General features: G+C 44.1%; 1 protein-coding gene across 2 annotated transcripts in view; it reads right to left on the bottom strand.

The window, feature by feature from the left end:
- Positions 1-478: 478 nt before the first annotated feature.
- The window catches only part of dync2h1 (dynein cytoplasmic 2 heavy chain 1), a 413,286-nt gene continuing 397,339 nt past the window's right edge, over positions 479-16,425 (bottom strand). For both annotated transcript variants that reach the window (XM_033022666.1, XM_033022665.1), the window contains 4 exons: positions 11,873-11,982; positions 11,635-11,716; positions 4,672-4,788; positions 479-1,104 (listed from right to left, as the gene is read on the bottom strand). In XM_033022666.1, coding sequence (XP_032878557.1) covers positions 946-1,104; positions 4,672-4,788; positions 11,635-11,716; positions 11,873-11,982 — 468 coding nt within the window. In that variant the 3' untranslated portion in view covers positions 479-945. The remainder of the gene's footprint in view (positions 1,105-4,671; positions 4,789-11,634; positions 11,717-11,872; positions 11,983-16,425) is intronic.

Here is a 16,425-nt window from a genome sequence, read left to right as displayed (position 1 = left end):
GGCTTACTTTGAAGAAGTTCTCTTCCTCTCTCCGATGGGAGTTCTGTGAGACCTTTTCTCACTGCGGCCCCTCTGTGATTCCTGCTGGAGTCTGAAAAGGAGTCCCCAACTTAAACGTCACCTATCCATGTCATCTACAGATGCTGACTGACCCACTGAGTTACTCCAGCACTTTGTGTTCTATGCAAGATTCCAGTTCCTTGTGATCCCCCACTATAATACTAGTATCATTAATTTACTGCGTTATCTCCCGGAAGGGTGGTTGCTTTCTTGTTCTTTCCTCCACTAGTGCTCCCAAACCCTGCAACCTGTTAATGTGATAAAATGGTAAAATGTTAAATGTTGATATGTTCTTGTAATCACATCATAAACATATCACAGCTATTTTGATAGCAAACATTAAAGAGGTAATGAAAATAATTCCCACGTGAATTTTGTTTTCAGTCTTCAGCATTAATGAATAAAACAATACAGAGAGGACCATTGAATCTATTATTTTAATCCGTAAAGCTAAATACCATTCTTAAACAAAACCGTGGAGTGCTTGTCTTTGGTCGGGTTCATGAAAATACAAGATAAATCTGTGCAACATTAAAACTCCAAGTTAATTGTAAAAGCACGAACAAATTAGAAATCACAAATGTAACATAACACATTCCTGAGGTTACGTATGGTGAATGTCATTCAAAAACATTTCCTTTCCAACAAATAACAATCACGGAGTGGAATTAATTGAACTGATCCTAATAATTTCTAATTGTTAAATAAAGATTTTAGTTAAATAGAGACACTACGTATTTTAGAGGATGTTGTATCCCAATGTCTCAATGTGATAGGCAGTAAGCTACAGAATCAATGGGATATTTAACACATAAATAGGAAATCATTTTCCCTTTTCCCCCAAATTTGAGATTTCATATTTTCAGAATTCATTAAACACAAAGACTACGGATTCTTCAAGAATAAAGCTGCTCCACACTGAATCCATTGATCCTGGCTGACTCCACAGGGAACATCAACATTAATGACAACTTGATCTCGTTCAGCACTGGTGTAGACAGGTAGGGAAATACACTCTTCAGGCGAGTATGGCCCGATTGCATCCTGCAAGAAAAAAGATCCAAGTTGAACAAAGCCAGAAAAACCAACACAATAAAGAAGCTAAACAGTCTTCTGAAACCTCGGCAGACAATTTATAGGTGTCTGGGCCAGAAAAATCAATCAGAACTAACAATTTGATCAAAACAGGAACTACGAAGGCAAGCAAACAATGAACAATCTTGGACAGCTTGTCCCTTGTGTGACAACTTTCTGTTAAACTATCACAGTATAAAAGGCTTTGGTGGAACGCAAACTTCCCCATCTTTGCAGATAAACATTTCTGAAAAGCAACTGTATATTGATGGGAAGTAGGTATGACAGGTTCTTCAGCTGAGGGAGAGGAAGTCTTTGAAATTTGTTTAGATTTAGTTATATTCTTGTTTGGTACTTTGGAAAAGATACAAAGGGTTTGGTCCTATTTTCATTTACAGACTATTTTCCCAGCAACAAAAATTATATTTACAATAGGCAGTTTTAAAATACATTGCTTAAATACATCACACATTTTGTGTAGAGATTCATAATTTGTTGAAAAGTTTTTTCCCCCCTCTGGATTGGTTTCCAGGAGTAATGCTGTTCTATTGTTTCAGTAAAGACCAACAAAGCATATTTTTTTCCTTTTCTTTCAAAGCTTTTCCAAATATTTATAGTTTTCTCAGTCTTGTAAAATATGGGACTTCAGTTTGCCACAAACAGTGCAAAAGCAGATTCCCAGCCTGGAATTCCCTCCCATTGGATGGATCATTGGTAACAAGTTCAGACCGAAAGGTCTGAATGACAATAAAGGAAATCTAATCTAATCTAATCTAAAAAAGTGTACCAAGGAAAATCACAAAGTTTCAGTTTGTAATAACATGAAACAGCAGAAGCTGGTTAATACCAAAGATAGACACAATGCTGGAGTAACTCAGCGGGTTCAGGCGGCGTCTCTGGAGAAAATGGATAAGTGATTTTACTTTAAACCTTAGAGATACAGTGCGGAAACAGGCCCTTCGGACCATCGAGTCCATGCCGATCAGTGATCACCCTGTACACTCGGGACAATTTACACAAGCCGATTAATCTACAAACCTGTACGTCTTTGGAGTGTGGGAGGAAACTGGAGCATCTGGAGAAAACCCAAGCAGTCACAGGGAGAACGTACAAACTCTGTACGAACAGCAGCAGTAGTCAGCATTGAACCCAGATCTCTGGCGTTGTAAGGCAGCAACTCTACCGCTGCGCCACTGTGCCTCCTCTTCCTCCTTCAGAAGAAGGGTCCCGACTCAAAACATCACCTATCCATTTTCTCTAGAGATGCTGCCTGACCCGCTGAGCTACTCCAACATTTTGTGTCTGTCACAAGCTTTCAGCACTGTTTTTAAACCTTTATGCCTGCCGTACAAATGTATTCGAGGTCACATTGGTCTTTACTTACTGTGCAGGAAGTAAGGTGGCTTAATTGGTGGATTCAGTACTTTATTATTCTTAGCACAGTGTCAGATGACAGAAAAGGAGTTAAGATGAATGCTGAAAACAGGATTGATAGGAAAGGAAGATGCTCCATGCAAAATGTTAAGGCAAAGTAATAAATATGAAACTTGAGAGGTATGTGTATAATAAGAAGGCTATAGGAGCCATAAGGGTGGTAAGGATTGAGGTACTCAAATGAGGAGATGAGTAGTATAAGAAGCCAGACTAGCACCAGACAATGAACATTAAACGAATGCCACAGAAGACAAATGTCCGATGGTAAGCATGCTTTAGGAGAAAGGTTACTTTATATGTTTGTGTTTGAAATTGGACCTGGCTCCCATTATTGTAATGTGCAAATCATGCTCAAAAGCCATTTTATGTGATTGTTTCTGGTTCAATTAATGGCCATCAGGAAACTGGCCCTGGGCACTTCCTGATGCAATTCGTTGAGTACAGCTGATGTTTGCCTGGTGTTAGTCACTCAGCTAATGAAATCACAGGTTGCAGGGCCATATTTCTTCCATTGTCAGCTGAAATTGGTGCTTCAGTTGGAGGGGGGCGGGGAGGGAGGGAGAGGAGTGGGACCAATAACATTGTGCACATAAAAGCTGGAACAAATTGCATTGGATTCAGGCATTATAGGACCTTCATTACCCCCAATAAACCTCACGTAAAGCTTCACTTTTCAATTGCAAGAATGTGAAATCATTCATTGAACATCCTCTCACTGATCACAGCATTTAAAAAAATAAAGTTATTCTGAGTTTGATGCAGCAATCACAGATCACTCGATCAGTGCATACCTCAGTAGGTTATCGGGCCAGTTCATCAGGCGCAAAGGAGGGCTCAAACTCACAGGAGATTGCTTGTCTCCATTTCTCTATATTTCACTTTGTCTTCATGGCAGCCCTCTCCATTGAAAGCCCTCTAAGTCCAAATACAAAGTTAATTTGATCACCTTCATCTAGTTACAAGCTTCTTTAGCCAGAGGGTGGTGAATCCGTGGAATTCATTGCCACAGATGGCTGTAGAAGCCAAGACATTGGGTATTTTTTAAGTGGAGAGTGACAGATTCTTGATTAGGAAGGGTGTCGAAGATTATGGGGAGAAGTCAGGAGAATGGTCTTGAGAGAAATAAATAGATCAGTCATGTTTGAATGGCGGAATAGACTCGAGGGGCTGAATGGCCTAATTCTGCTCCTATGTTTTAGGGTCGAAGCTCTAAAAGGCCGAGTGAATTACTTTCCAAACGTCCTTTGCCACTTTCTTCCTACTGGTGATATCAGGTGAATTGTTCTACCAGGTGAATTGGTACCATTGTTTATCATTTATCAGCTGTCTTCTGTAAATTGTGGGCTTACACTGACTACCTTCCTATCTATGGCAACTGTTGGTTGGTTGCAATCTGTGCTCAGAGGGATTTAACATGCAGATTTCCCACATGTTTTATAGGTGACAGCATGGTGGTGCAGTGGTAGTGTTGCTGCCTTAGAGCGCCTGAGACCCGGGTTCAATCCTGAATACGAGTGCTGTCTGTAGGATACTGCTAGTGTGCGGGGATTGCTGGTTGGCGCGTATTCGGTTGGCCGAAGGGCCTGTTTCCCTGCTGTATCTCTAACCTAAACCAAAATAAGGTTGCTGCTGTTTCACTTTGAAGACATTCATGGGAACTTCAGTTGTTGCATTTTCATTTATTGACTGTAGACACTCTGGGATGTGCTATTGTAGCAAAAAGCATTCAATAATTGTAAGTTTATTCACCGGTATATTTAAAATGCTGGTTAACAGATGAATTATCCAAAGGTGAACTGTGATCCCAAAATAAAACTGAAAATGTTTGAAATGTACAGTAGCTTGTTTATAATTTGGAAATAAAAGATCTAGTTAGTTTAGTTTCAGTGAAACTAAACGAGGTACAGTGAAAAGCTTTTGTTGCGTGCTATACAGTCAGTAGAAAGACTATACATGATTACAATCGAGTCATGCATAGTGTACAACTACATGATAAAGGGAATAACGTTGATATTTCTCGGTGAGATACCGCATTGGATTTCACTGTTTCCAATTAAGATGGATAAAGCAGCTTAAAGATTTAAATGCTAAATAATTTAGTACCTGAGCGATCCAGGCCATATAACAAGGGGGCACAGATGACACACTGGGAGAGTCGTGCTGATTTTCTGAAAGCCGATTCCCATCAAAGCTGCATCCCTCGAGATACAGACCTCCAATCTGCCACAGGGACAAACTGCATATTAGATTGTGCAACAGAAACATAGCGTGCCAAATCTAAATGAACTCTGGTTTAACAGGGATAAAAGAGAGACTGAGAAATTGAAGCACTTTTTCTGGTAAATAACAGGAAGCTGAAGCCCACAACCTTACGTGTGAGAGTGAAAAATCTGATTCAGATAAATAACTTCTCCATGAGGGCAAACCATGAAAACTTCCCCTCACACTCAAAGATGGGAGGATAAGATTCTTGGCATGAATTACAACATCTACCTGCAGATACAATGAATCTTAAAGTATGATGGAATTGCACGTTATCATTAAGAGCAATATTTTACAATCCGATGTCCCAGACATTAAAATAACAGGAATTACAGAACAATGGGTATTTGACCAATGTTTTGCATGGAATCCCTCAGAGAATTCTGAAAGCATTTGTATGATTTTTAACCAGGTACACACGCAAAGCTAAAATGGCAGCAAGATTAATCTACATTTCACAACACATTAAAACTGCACATTAAAAAAATAAAATCCATTGTCTCTCATAAAGAATAGTTACAGTGCGGAAACAGGCCCTTCGGCCCACCGGGTCCACGCCGACCAGCAATCCCTGCATATTAACACTATCCTACACACATTAGGGACAATTTTTTCATTTACCAAGCCAATTAACCTACATACAGTACCTGTACGTCTTTGGAGGTTGTAATGACAGTAAGACTGTCAGCTTAGCTGTCCTAACTATGTGAAGCAATGCAACTTGTGACATCCAAGTTAATGCCGCTAAATGCGGAAAACCGATCGATGTCGCAGTAATATAGTGCTGCACACAGTGCGTCGTTATGGTCAATGCAGATGCAATCAACACAGAACAAAAAATAATTTATTATTCAAATACACTAAAAACAATTGAAAATGGTAAGTCTGGCTGAATGAGGCTTAATTGAATTTTTAGCCAAATGTCTAATTCCTGCTGCAAAACCTTCCTAATCATGTAAAACGAATTTCAAGCAATATAGTGTAATTACCTCAGAGAACGTTTGAGAGGTGGGGGACATCCCCCCCCAAGTTTTTGTAATCTTGATTTTAAAACCCGGTGAAATCTCCGCTTTCCGTGAGGCAGTGGGGGTGGGACTGCTGATCGAGGGCTTGGAGTAAATTGGACGAGAGAGACGTCGGTCAGCAGGCAATGGATAGGATAGGATAGGATAGGATTCAATTTATTGTCATTTGGACCCCTTGAGGTCCAAACGAAATGTCGTTTCTGCAGCCATACATTACAAAACAAAAAGACCCGAGACACAACACAGTTTACACAAACATCCATCACATCGTTGTGATGGAAGGCAAAAAAAACTTATCTCTCCACTGCACTCTCCCCCCCATGTCAGTCAAAGTCAAAGCCGCCGGCTGGCGATGGCGATTGTCCCACGGCCATTAAAGCCACGCTGGGTGATGCAAGGTCGCGCACCGGGTCTTGGTGTTAGAGCTCCCGGCGTGCGCTCGCAGAGTCCCGCGGCCATTCCAAGCCGCGCGGGGCGATGGTGTAAGGCCCCGCTCAGGTAATCTTCAACCCCGCAACTCGGGCGGGAGATGTCGCCGTTGCGGAAGCCCCGAAAAGCGGTCTCCCCACCAGGGACCCGCGGGCTCCCGGTGCCGCCGTCCACCAAACCCGCAGTTGCAGCCTCCGAATCTCCGGGGGTCGGGTCACAGCAGTGCTCAACCACAGCTCCACCCGCTCCGGACTCGGCCAGCCCCATGACGGTGAGTAGTCGGCAGCTCCGCAGCTGGAACCCCAGGTCGTTCCTGTTGGAGGCCGCTCCACGTTGCAGCCCCAATGACAACGGAGACCCGACAAAGAAAAGGTCGGGTCTCCCGTGCAGGGGAAAGATTTAAAGTTACCCGCTCCCCCCCACACCACCCCCACCCCCACCCCCACACACATACCCCAACAAAAAAAATAACAAAAACTACATAAAAACGAGACAAAAAATAATAAAACACAGACGGACTGCAGAGGCCGCTGCTGACGAGAGTCGCGCCGCCCACTTTTTGGGGAGGGAACATGATGATTCAGCATGATCATTGGAGGAGGGAGGAGTGGGACTGAGGATAGAGCTTGGTGATTGGAGGAGGGAAACGTGCCAAAACACTCTCGGCACAAACCTGTGCCTCATCCGCAGCCAGGATCGATCCTGGCCGGGTCTCTGGCGCTGTCCCGTCCCCACCCGAGTGCCCCGCCCCCCCCATGGGTGGCCAGAGACATCGGGAGTCAGACGTGAGCTGTACCCCTCAGGCCCACAGCCAGCGCAGAGAAGCAGCACTAAACCAAGCTCAACTCTGCCTGTCCCGCCAGGTTAACCTGCCTGGTCTTGCGGGAAATATGGCCAGCACGGAGAAGCAGCGCTGGTGTCCCGTCAGTCCAGGCAGGGCTGTAGGTTAACCTGTCGAGATAGGCAGAGTTGAGCAGCATTTAGCGCTGGATTGAGCATCCGAAGCCACACGTGTGTATGTGTGTGTGAGTGTGCGCATGCGCGCGCGGCCACCAAAAAATTGTGTTCCTTTGTCCCCCGGTCCCCTCCATGTTTTGATAGCGATTTCCGTGCCTGCCCTAGTGTATAGGGAGTGGTGGCAAAAGTGTGATTACTTAGAACCAGTGTAAACTGGTGATCATGTGTTGGAAGGAACTGCAGATGCTGGTTTAAACCGAAGATAGGCACAAAAAGCTGGAGTACCTCAGCAGCATGTCTGGATAGAAGGAATGGGTGACGTTTCATGTAGAGGTCCTTCGTCAGACTAGTCTGAAACAGGATCTCACCCCAAAACGTCACCTAAACTGCTGATCATGGTCTGTATGGACCCAATGGGCATGTTTGCACGCTGTATTTTTGGAGGGTGGCACAGTGGCCTAGTGGTATAGCTGCTGCCTTACAGTGTCTGTGACCCGGATTCAATCCTGACAGATTAGATTAGATTAGATTAGATTCGTTTTATTGTCATTCAGACCTTTCGGTCTGAACGAAATTTTGTTTCCCTGCAGTCATACATATAATTTAAAAAAATGGCAAAAACACACAATCAACACAAATTTAACATCCACCACAGTGAGTTCACCAAACACCTCCTCACTGTGGTGGAAGGCAAAATCTTAAAGTCTCTGTCTCTTCCCTCTTTGTTCTCCCTCTGCGCCGAGGCGACGGTCCAAACTCCGCGGCTGGTTGCTGCCTCCGCCACAACTCCAGGGCCGAGTCGGGTCTCCGCCGCTGCTGCTGCTGCTGCCGCCGCCACAGCTTCGGTGCCGAGCCGGGTCTCCGCTGCTGCTGCTGCCACCGCCACAGCTTCGGTGCCGAGCCGGGTCTCCGCTGCTGCTGCTGCCGCCGCTACAGCTTCGGGGCCGAGCCGGGTCTCCGCTGCTGCTGCTGCCGCCGCTACAGCTTCGGGGCCGAGCCGGTTCTCCGCTGCTGCTGCTGCCGCCGCCACAGCTCCAGGGCCGAGCCGGGTCTCCGCTGCTGCTGCTGCCGCCGCTACAGCTTCGGGGCCGAGTCAGGTCTCCGCTGCTGCTGCTGTTGCTGCTACAGCTTCGGGGCCGAGTCAGGTCTCCGCTGCTGCTGCTGTTGCTGCTACAGCTTCGGGGCCGAGTCAGGTCTCCGCTGCTGCTGCTGTTGCTGCTACAGCTTCGGGGCCGAGCCGGGTCTCCGCTGCTGCTGCTGCCGCCGCTACAGCTTCGGGGCCGAGCCGGGTCTCCGCTGCTGCTGCTGTTGCTGCTACAGCTCCAGGGCCGAGTCAGGTCTCCGCTGCTGCTGCTGCCGCCGCTACAGCTTCGGTGCCGAGCCGGGTCTCCGCTGCTGCTGCTGCCGCCGCTACAGCTTCGGGGCCGAGCCGGGTCTCCGCTGCTGCTGCTGTTGCTGCTACAGCTCCGATGCCGCCAGCTCCGCCATTAGGCCTCGGCGCAGACGGAGACAGGGAATACGACCGAAGAAAAAGTCGCATCCCCCGAAGGAAGAGACCAAGGCAGTGCTGTCAATATGGAGATTGTACGTTCACCCTCTGACCGCGTGTTTACATGCTGCATTTCTCATCTAAATTAAGAAACACCATTTTGACCATTTTTTTCAAATCCATTCAACACTATAGCTAACTGCTGAAATAGTTTACACTCAGATTCCTTGAGTCAACTCAATATTCATGTGTTGACGGTGCCTCAGGAAGGCCGTCAGCATCCACAAAGACTCCTCACACCCTTGCAATAGTCTGTTCAAACTCCTACCTTCCGGCAGATGTTACAAGGCCTTCTACGCCCGCACCTCCAGACTCAGCAACAGCTGCATCCCCAGAGCTATAGCTGCTCTGAACCGGCCCTGCTGAGTGCCCCCCACCCCCATGAACTGTCTCCCTCGGATGGTCACGTCGCACATCGACCTGGCACAGACCTATTTGCACTTTAGACTGCTTTACTGTTTTACTGTTCTTTTTTATAAATCATATTTCTCGGGGTATCTAAAATTTATTAGTTGTTTAAGTCATGACATCGGATGGAAGCTGGATGCCAAATCTCGTTGCACCTATGTGCAATGGCAATAAAAGATATTATTATTATTATTATTATTATTATTCACTGACCAAGATTAATCTACATTTCTCAACTCACATTAAATTGAAAATGATGATCTTCATTTTTATATCTCAAGTGGAAGGAAAGGATAGATTGAAAATAATTTCTGATAATCAAGATTCAATTGTTTTAGGTGTCCTATACAACGACTGGAATGAAAAGAGTGAAGGGGCTGTCCCACTGCGGCGACCCAATTGGCGACTTTACAAGAGTTTAAGAGAGTTTGAAAAAGTGTCATGTTGAAGACCTCCTTCGACTATGTAGAAGACCTCCTTCAATCTCCTTCAATCTCCTTCGACTATGTTGAAGACTAGCTTCGACTAGCTTTGGGAAAATTGGACACCGAATAGTGGAGAGTGAAGACGACCTTCTTCAATCTCCTTCGACCTCCCTTCGACTATGTTGAAGACTATCTACGACTACCTTCGACTACCTTCGATTACCTTCGACTACCCTCGTTAACCTATGAATAACATGCCGACCTACTACGACCTACTTCGACTAAACCCACGAGTAAACAAAATATTGATTTTTTTCCATGGCGACCTTTTTTTACTCGTGGGCATTTTTCAGCATGTTGATAAATGCGCCGTGACCTAGCTGAGGCCTCGAGTACGCGGGGACTACTCTAGAGCATGAAGGAGAGTTACGAAGACCTCCTAAGACCTCATGTCGACCATGGTGCGAGTATGAGTCGAGGGCAAACTCTTCTAAACTTGCCGCTTAGGTCGCCACAGTGGGACAGCCCCTTGACTATGCTACAATGAAACCAATTTTCTCATTAAATGCATTCACAAAACTGCTCTCAGGCAATGCAAGGTAATGGTAATACAACAGAGATAAGAACAAAAGGAACGTTGCAGATGTAATGCAGTGCAGGTGTTTAAACACTGAGAAATGAAATGGCATTCTCTGCATTTTCTCTGTCACCAGCATTTGTAATTTTTGAATCTCGTTTATCTCCAAACGATGTGGAGCACCTCACAGAACCCTTTCACTGAATCCAGTCTCTCACAAGTTAAAGGAAATGTTGGATAAATAGCTGGTTTCCATTTAAGCTTATGAGTTTTGTACCTCAGTGTTGCTAGGTAGTTGATGTACTTTGAAAAACTCTAATTAAGTTTTGCTTTCATAAAAAGCATTAAGTTCAATGAAAACACTTTAAAATAAACTTACTACAAAAGCAGAGGTTAAACTAAATAATGTCCTTAATGCTAACTTTGGCCAGTTTTATACGAGACCTGTCAGACGGGAGGCCTGGTTTCCCAACGCAACCCGTTCCCCCAACACAATATTCAACCACTCACCCATAGCCCCCACGGGAAGCCTTGTCCCCCAACGCAACCCGTTCCCCAATGTAATATTCCACCACTGACCCATTCCCCCAACGCAACCCGTTCCCCCAATGCAATATTCCACCACTCACCCATAGCCCCCAACTGTGATGGGGTAGCTCATTTCCCCTTATTCACCCTCCCTCATTTTAAACATTAAAAAAAATGCAATTGCACTTGCTAGGGCTGGCAGGACTCAGTGTCCTGGGATTGCAACATTGTAGTGGACAGGACTACAATCCCAATGTGATGTCATAGCTGCCACTGCCAGTGCAGATGGAATAAAATTTTCTCAAAGTGTGATTTTGTAAAGATAAAAATGTGAATAACTTGTAAAATATAACATCAATCTGATACACCAGACCACAGGACAATTGTGAGTAAGGTGGTCCAACAATTGTAGCGCTATTGTGTAGTGGTTTGGCATAGTTCCGGGATCACATGGGCAGACATGCACACACACGCATAGAAACAAACAAGATGAGAGTTTTAGTAATATATAGATGATGCTTAGTTTATAAATATATGATTGTCCCTTAGTTTATCTCTCAATGTAGTCATTTGTATTATTACCTCAATCAAAAAAATTGTTTATTAAAATTCAGTGAAAGAAATATCACTAAACACGTACAATAAATCAACAAGTGGTGCAAAATCTATTTTAATTGCTTGCACATTATCCTATATGTTTCCAATTAATAAGATTCAGTATGCTTCAATTCCCCAAATGAAGGAAAATGACCACATTTTTTTTTTACCTGAGTTGAAAATAACATTGTAAATCAATTCAATATAAAATGATTATCAATCATGAAATGTGCAAATATCATCCTTCAGAACTTTAATCGTAACTGTTAGCACCAAATGAAAGGTAACTTTTTTTTCTTGATTTCTTACCCTGACTTGAACTTTTGCCTCCTGTATCTTTCCCTTCCACGTTGCCACAAACTTCAAACTGTCTATTGAGCAACCCATAATCCTGAAACATAAACAAACAGTTAAGAAATATTTGGAACATCCTATTTAATATTTCTTAGAAATTCTCCTGGAGTAGCCTTTTTTTCCCCCTCTATTGCTCCAATCTTATTCCATGAGGAAGATAAACATTGTTGGATTTTCAAACAAAAAGGCTTACCTTGCTGTTTCTTGACGCAAAGCATTCAGAAAGGTATCTGGATGGAACAGTTCAGATAGGTCAAGGGTATCTGACAACAATAACTGATTTTCGGCCTTCTCAACCCATTGCTGAAACAAGAAGAATATAATGTGTAAGAAGGAACTAAAGATGCTGGTTTATACCGAAGATAGACACAAAATGCTGGAGTAACTCAGCGGGTCAGGCAGCATCTCTGGAGAAAAGGAATATGTGACATTTCGGGTCAGAACCCTTCTTCAGACTCCTACCTCTGATCCCTCCCGGGCTGAGGCCAGGCGCCAGCTCTTGGACACGTCCTCATACTTACCCTGGATCTTGACCTCACAGATGAGCAACAGGCCATTATCGCTTAAAATATCTCCAATTTGTTTGCACTCCACAGCCTCCAACCTTATCATTCCCCAGCCCCGCAAGGCCCACTTTTACCTTCTCTCCAAATCCATTAAAAAAAAATCAGATTGAAGCAGATCAAAACTTCCCCAATTCCTTTACTCCAGAGATGCTACCTGACCCACTGAGTTTCTCCAGCATTTTGTACCTATCTTCGAAAAGAATATAAGATTGATTGCAACAAACTTTAATCAAACTTTTTTTCTTATTGGAGTACTTGTCCTAATATTTATATTATTTATAATTATAAAAAATTAGGGGTCAAGACTATCTAATTTTCACATGTACCGATAACGTAACAATGATCAGCCATGATCACAATGAATGGCGGTGCTGGCTCGAAGGGCCGAATGGCCTCCTCCTGCACCTATTTTCTTTGTTTCTATGAAATTCTAACTTGCAGTTAATTCAGTTCAATTAAATTAGTTATCTAAATATTTAAATAAGTAAAAATTAATTAAACTGGTGCACATTACTATATCCTACCGGTCTCAGTTGAGAATTTGATTTTGTAATGAGAGAATATTTCAGCAAAGACTGCTTGTTTGCAATAGTTTCAACAAATTGTACATGACACAAGTACAAGGACAGACTGTGTGGCTTTTTTTTTGTACATAAAACTGTACACATTAGGAACTATGAAAAAAGGTAAGTGTCATATAACTTGGCTTCTAGGGAAAAACTTAATTTAAATGCATAAAAGAGCACAAAAGCACAATTACATCCTTACCCAATTTCCATTCAAATAGCCTTTTTATCTTCTCTGCAGCAGTGATTTGCACTCAAGCAGAATTGTGCAGGATTACAAACACAGCCAGAATGGAATGCCAGAATAGGAATAAGTCATTAGGAACAGTAGGCGATTTAACCATTCAAGCCTGTGCCAACATTTAATCAGGCCAGGGCTGATTGGTGACTTTTCCATGAGCCCAGATCCACTCCTTTCTCCAGTTAACAAAATCCATTAAACTCAGGTTCACAAACAACAAATTACCTAGCACCAATAGCTATTTGATGTAGGGATTTCCATATTTCTACCATCCTCTGCAGGTGAGAATGTTTCCAAATGACTCTTGAGGAGTAAATGAGAAGTTAACATCATTAGTATCCAGGAGATCCAGTAGGCCTTGGCGGACCAGGCATCAATGTTCAGCGAAATGGTCACAGAGTCTATACTTGGTCTCGCTGATGTGTAGAAGACTGTATTGGGAGCACTGGATGCAGTAGATGAGGTTGGAGGAGGTTCACGTGAAGCTCTGCCTCACCTGGAAGGACTGCTCGGGTCTCTGGATGGAGTTGAGGGAGGATGTATAGGGACGTGTGTTACATCTCTTGCATTTGCAAGGGAAAGTACCAACTGTGGCATTATTTTCTTAGGGGGCGCTGCAGTGGCTGCGCCTGTCAGCAGCGCGTTAGTCTTTTCGATTTTTAGTATGTTTTAAAGTATGTTTTAAAGTTTGTTTTAATGTTCCTTTGTGTGTCTTGTGTGGGGGGTGGTGTGGGGGGTAAGGGGGGAACCGCTTCGGTCGCCTCCTCCACGGAGAGGCGACTTTTTCCAGGTCGCCTCCCCCGTGGCCTAACAACGAGGATCGGCGTGGCCTTTTCCGGAGACGTGCCCGGGGGCTTCAGCGGCGGGCGCAGCATGGACTCTCGGCGTGGAGCGGGCGAGCCCTCGCTGGGGCTCGCTGGAGGGGAGCGCTCCGCTTCGCTGGCCCGCGGCAGCTGGCAGCCTGAAGCCGCGGTCTGCAGAGCTCCAGATGGCGTGGCGTCCGCAGCCCGGGATCCCTCGTGGGGGACCCGGGGGAAGAAGAAGCCATCACGGCCGGCCCGCGGCCAATTTCTACCGCGGGTGCGGCATGGACTTACCATCACCCCTGGAGGGGAGCTTCGACCATCGGCCCTGCGGTCTGCGGTGCTTCTGGCTGCGGCGCGGCGGGAACCTTAAATCTTCGACCGCCGGCCTGCAGCCTACACCAACCTGAAGCCGCGGTCTCCGGTGGGGAAGAGCCGATCCTGGACTTACCTTGACTTTGACCTTGTCCCTTACCATCTGGACGCCCGCAGCAACGGCTGCGGAGGGTGGAGGTCCCGACCACGGGGGAAAATGGAGGAGGACTGGCCAAGTTCTGTGCCTTCCACCACAGTGATGAATGCTGTGGTGGATGTTTGTGTTACATTTTTATTGTGGTTGTGTGTTCTTTATTATTGTATCGCTGCTGACAACCCAAATTCCACCGACCCTGGTTGTGTGGCAAATAAATTCAATTCTAAGTTCTATTCTAAATTCTATTCTAATTTCTATCTCCTTGTATTCAAGTCCAATTACTCCACAAAGCTGTTTTACTATTTTATGTACTCCTCCATGATATTTTTAATTAATCTAATTATACATGGATAGGAAAACGTTTAGAGGGAAATAGGGCAGGCACGAGCAAATGGCACCAGCTTGGATGGGGCATCAATATGAATGAAGTGGACCGAAGGGCCTGTTTCCATGCTGTATGGGTCTATGACTCCAACGTTATCACTTTGTCTTTGTCAATACTGAAGATAATACTGAATGCTAACTTTGCATCAACGGACTTGGATACCTAGCTCTTTATTGCAATATCTGTAATTTATAACTCTGGTGAATAACTGTGTGGCCCAACACAGATTCCACTCATCATATCTTGCCAATTTGAAGGATTTCCATTTACCCCACTCCAGCTTTCCCAATGTCCATCCAATTTCTTAGACAGCCCAATAAGTTGCCTCCAATCCAATAAGGGGCAGCACGGTAGTGCAGCGGTAGAGTTATGGACTCGGTGGGGCAAAGGACCTGTTTCCATGCTGTATCTCTTAAACTAAAACTAATTACTGGTATTCACTTATGGGGATTTTATCAAATGCATTCTGGAAATTTGCTTAAATTATATTCATTAACACTCCTCTGTCACAGTCACATCCCTAAAATGTTAAATCAGATCTGTCAAGCATGTCCCAGCCTTTACAAAGCGGTTGGTGTGAAGAGCTGGAGGCGAGAAAAGCCTAGGACCATTCAGGCCAGGCAGGGAGGTGCCCTGGTAGGCCCACAACAACCTCCAAATAAGCTCTGAACTACATAGGGGGCATTATTTTTTTCTTGCACTATTATTGTTTGTTTGTTTGTTTATATATATATATATATCTCATCATATACTTATTAAAAGTCTGATCTTGAACGTGCGAATATGTGCATATGTGGTTGTCTTTACATCTTCGCAAAAACACGACGCGGTAACAATAACATTTTTACATATTCCGATTTACATATTTCCCCTCGAGGCCGGGATCACCTTATCTAAACATTTTATGCTTTATTTCTCGACTTATTATCGACATTACTGATTAATAGTCTAAAAAAGTCAAAAGACTTTGAAATTAAAACCACCAACTTCAACTGATGAACGTAAGAACGTAAGTCACAATGGCTCAGCTAGCAGTGATCATCTTCACTGAAGATTTCATCTTATATTTGACATGTTATTCGCGATTAAAGCTTTAAAAATGCCAACTGACAAGATTTTTACCATTATCTTTAAAATGGACTATTAAATCCCTCCCATACTAGATCCATCCCCCCCAAAAAGTGCAAAAAGAGCATATCCATCTAAATATGACTAGTTTGGGAGATGAAGAGATGCACATCAAGTTGGTGTGGACATTTTTTTGTTTTGTTCAACAACCTGGTGCATAGTTGGATGAGTCCCATTCTATTCTGGCTGTGGAATAGGACCTGGTGGTAATTAGGGTCATTTGTGTGAAAAGGGAAAGTCCAATCCACTTCTATTGTACCAGTAATAAGCCAAGTCTATGTCCCAGACAGTGCCACTCAGAAAATATAATATTTTTACTATTTGCATTCTCAACGCCTTTCACCAATGAAGAATATAAAAATCTCACAAGACTTTCCTTGACTTTCCTTTGACTGTGGGTAAAGTCTAATGTACAAATATGTTAGACATCCTTGATGACACTCAAAGATGAGATCCATTCTCTGTTTATCAGCAGCACATCAAAGTCTAGAAGGCCAATGTTACCACACACATAAACATGTGTCTAAATCTCAGTCCATACCAAACATCGATCACCCGCTCACATCTACTCCCTACGCATTAGGG

The sequence above is a fragment of the Amblyraja radiata genome, chromosome 6, assembly GCF_010909765.2.
Source record: "Amblyraja radiata isolate CabotCenter1 chromosome 6, sAmbRad1.1.pri, whole genome shotgun sequence".
Classification (NCBI taxonomy): Eukaryota; Metazoa; Chordata; class Chondrichthyes; order Rajiformes; family Rajidae; genus Amblyraja; species Amblyraja radiata.
This window is presented reverse-complemented; position numbering and strand designations above follow the sequence as displayed.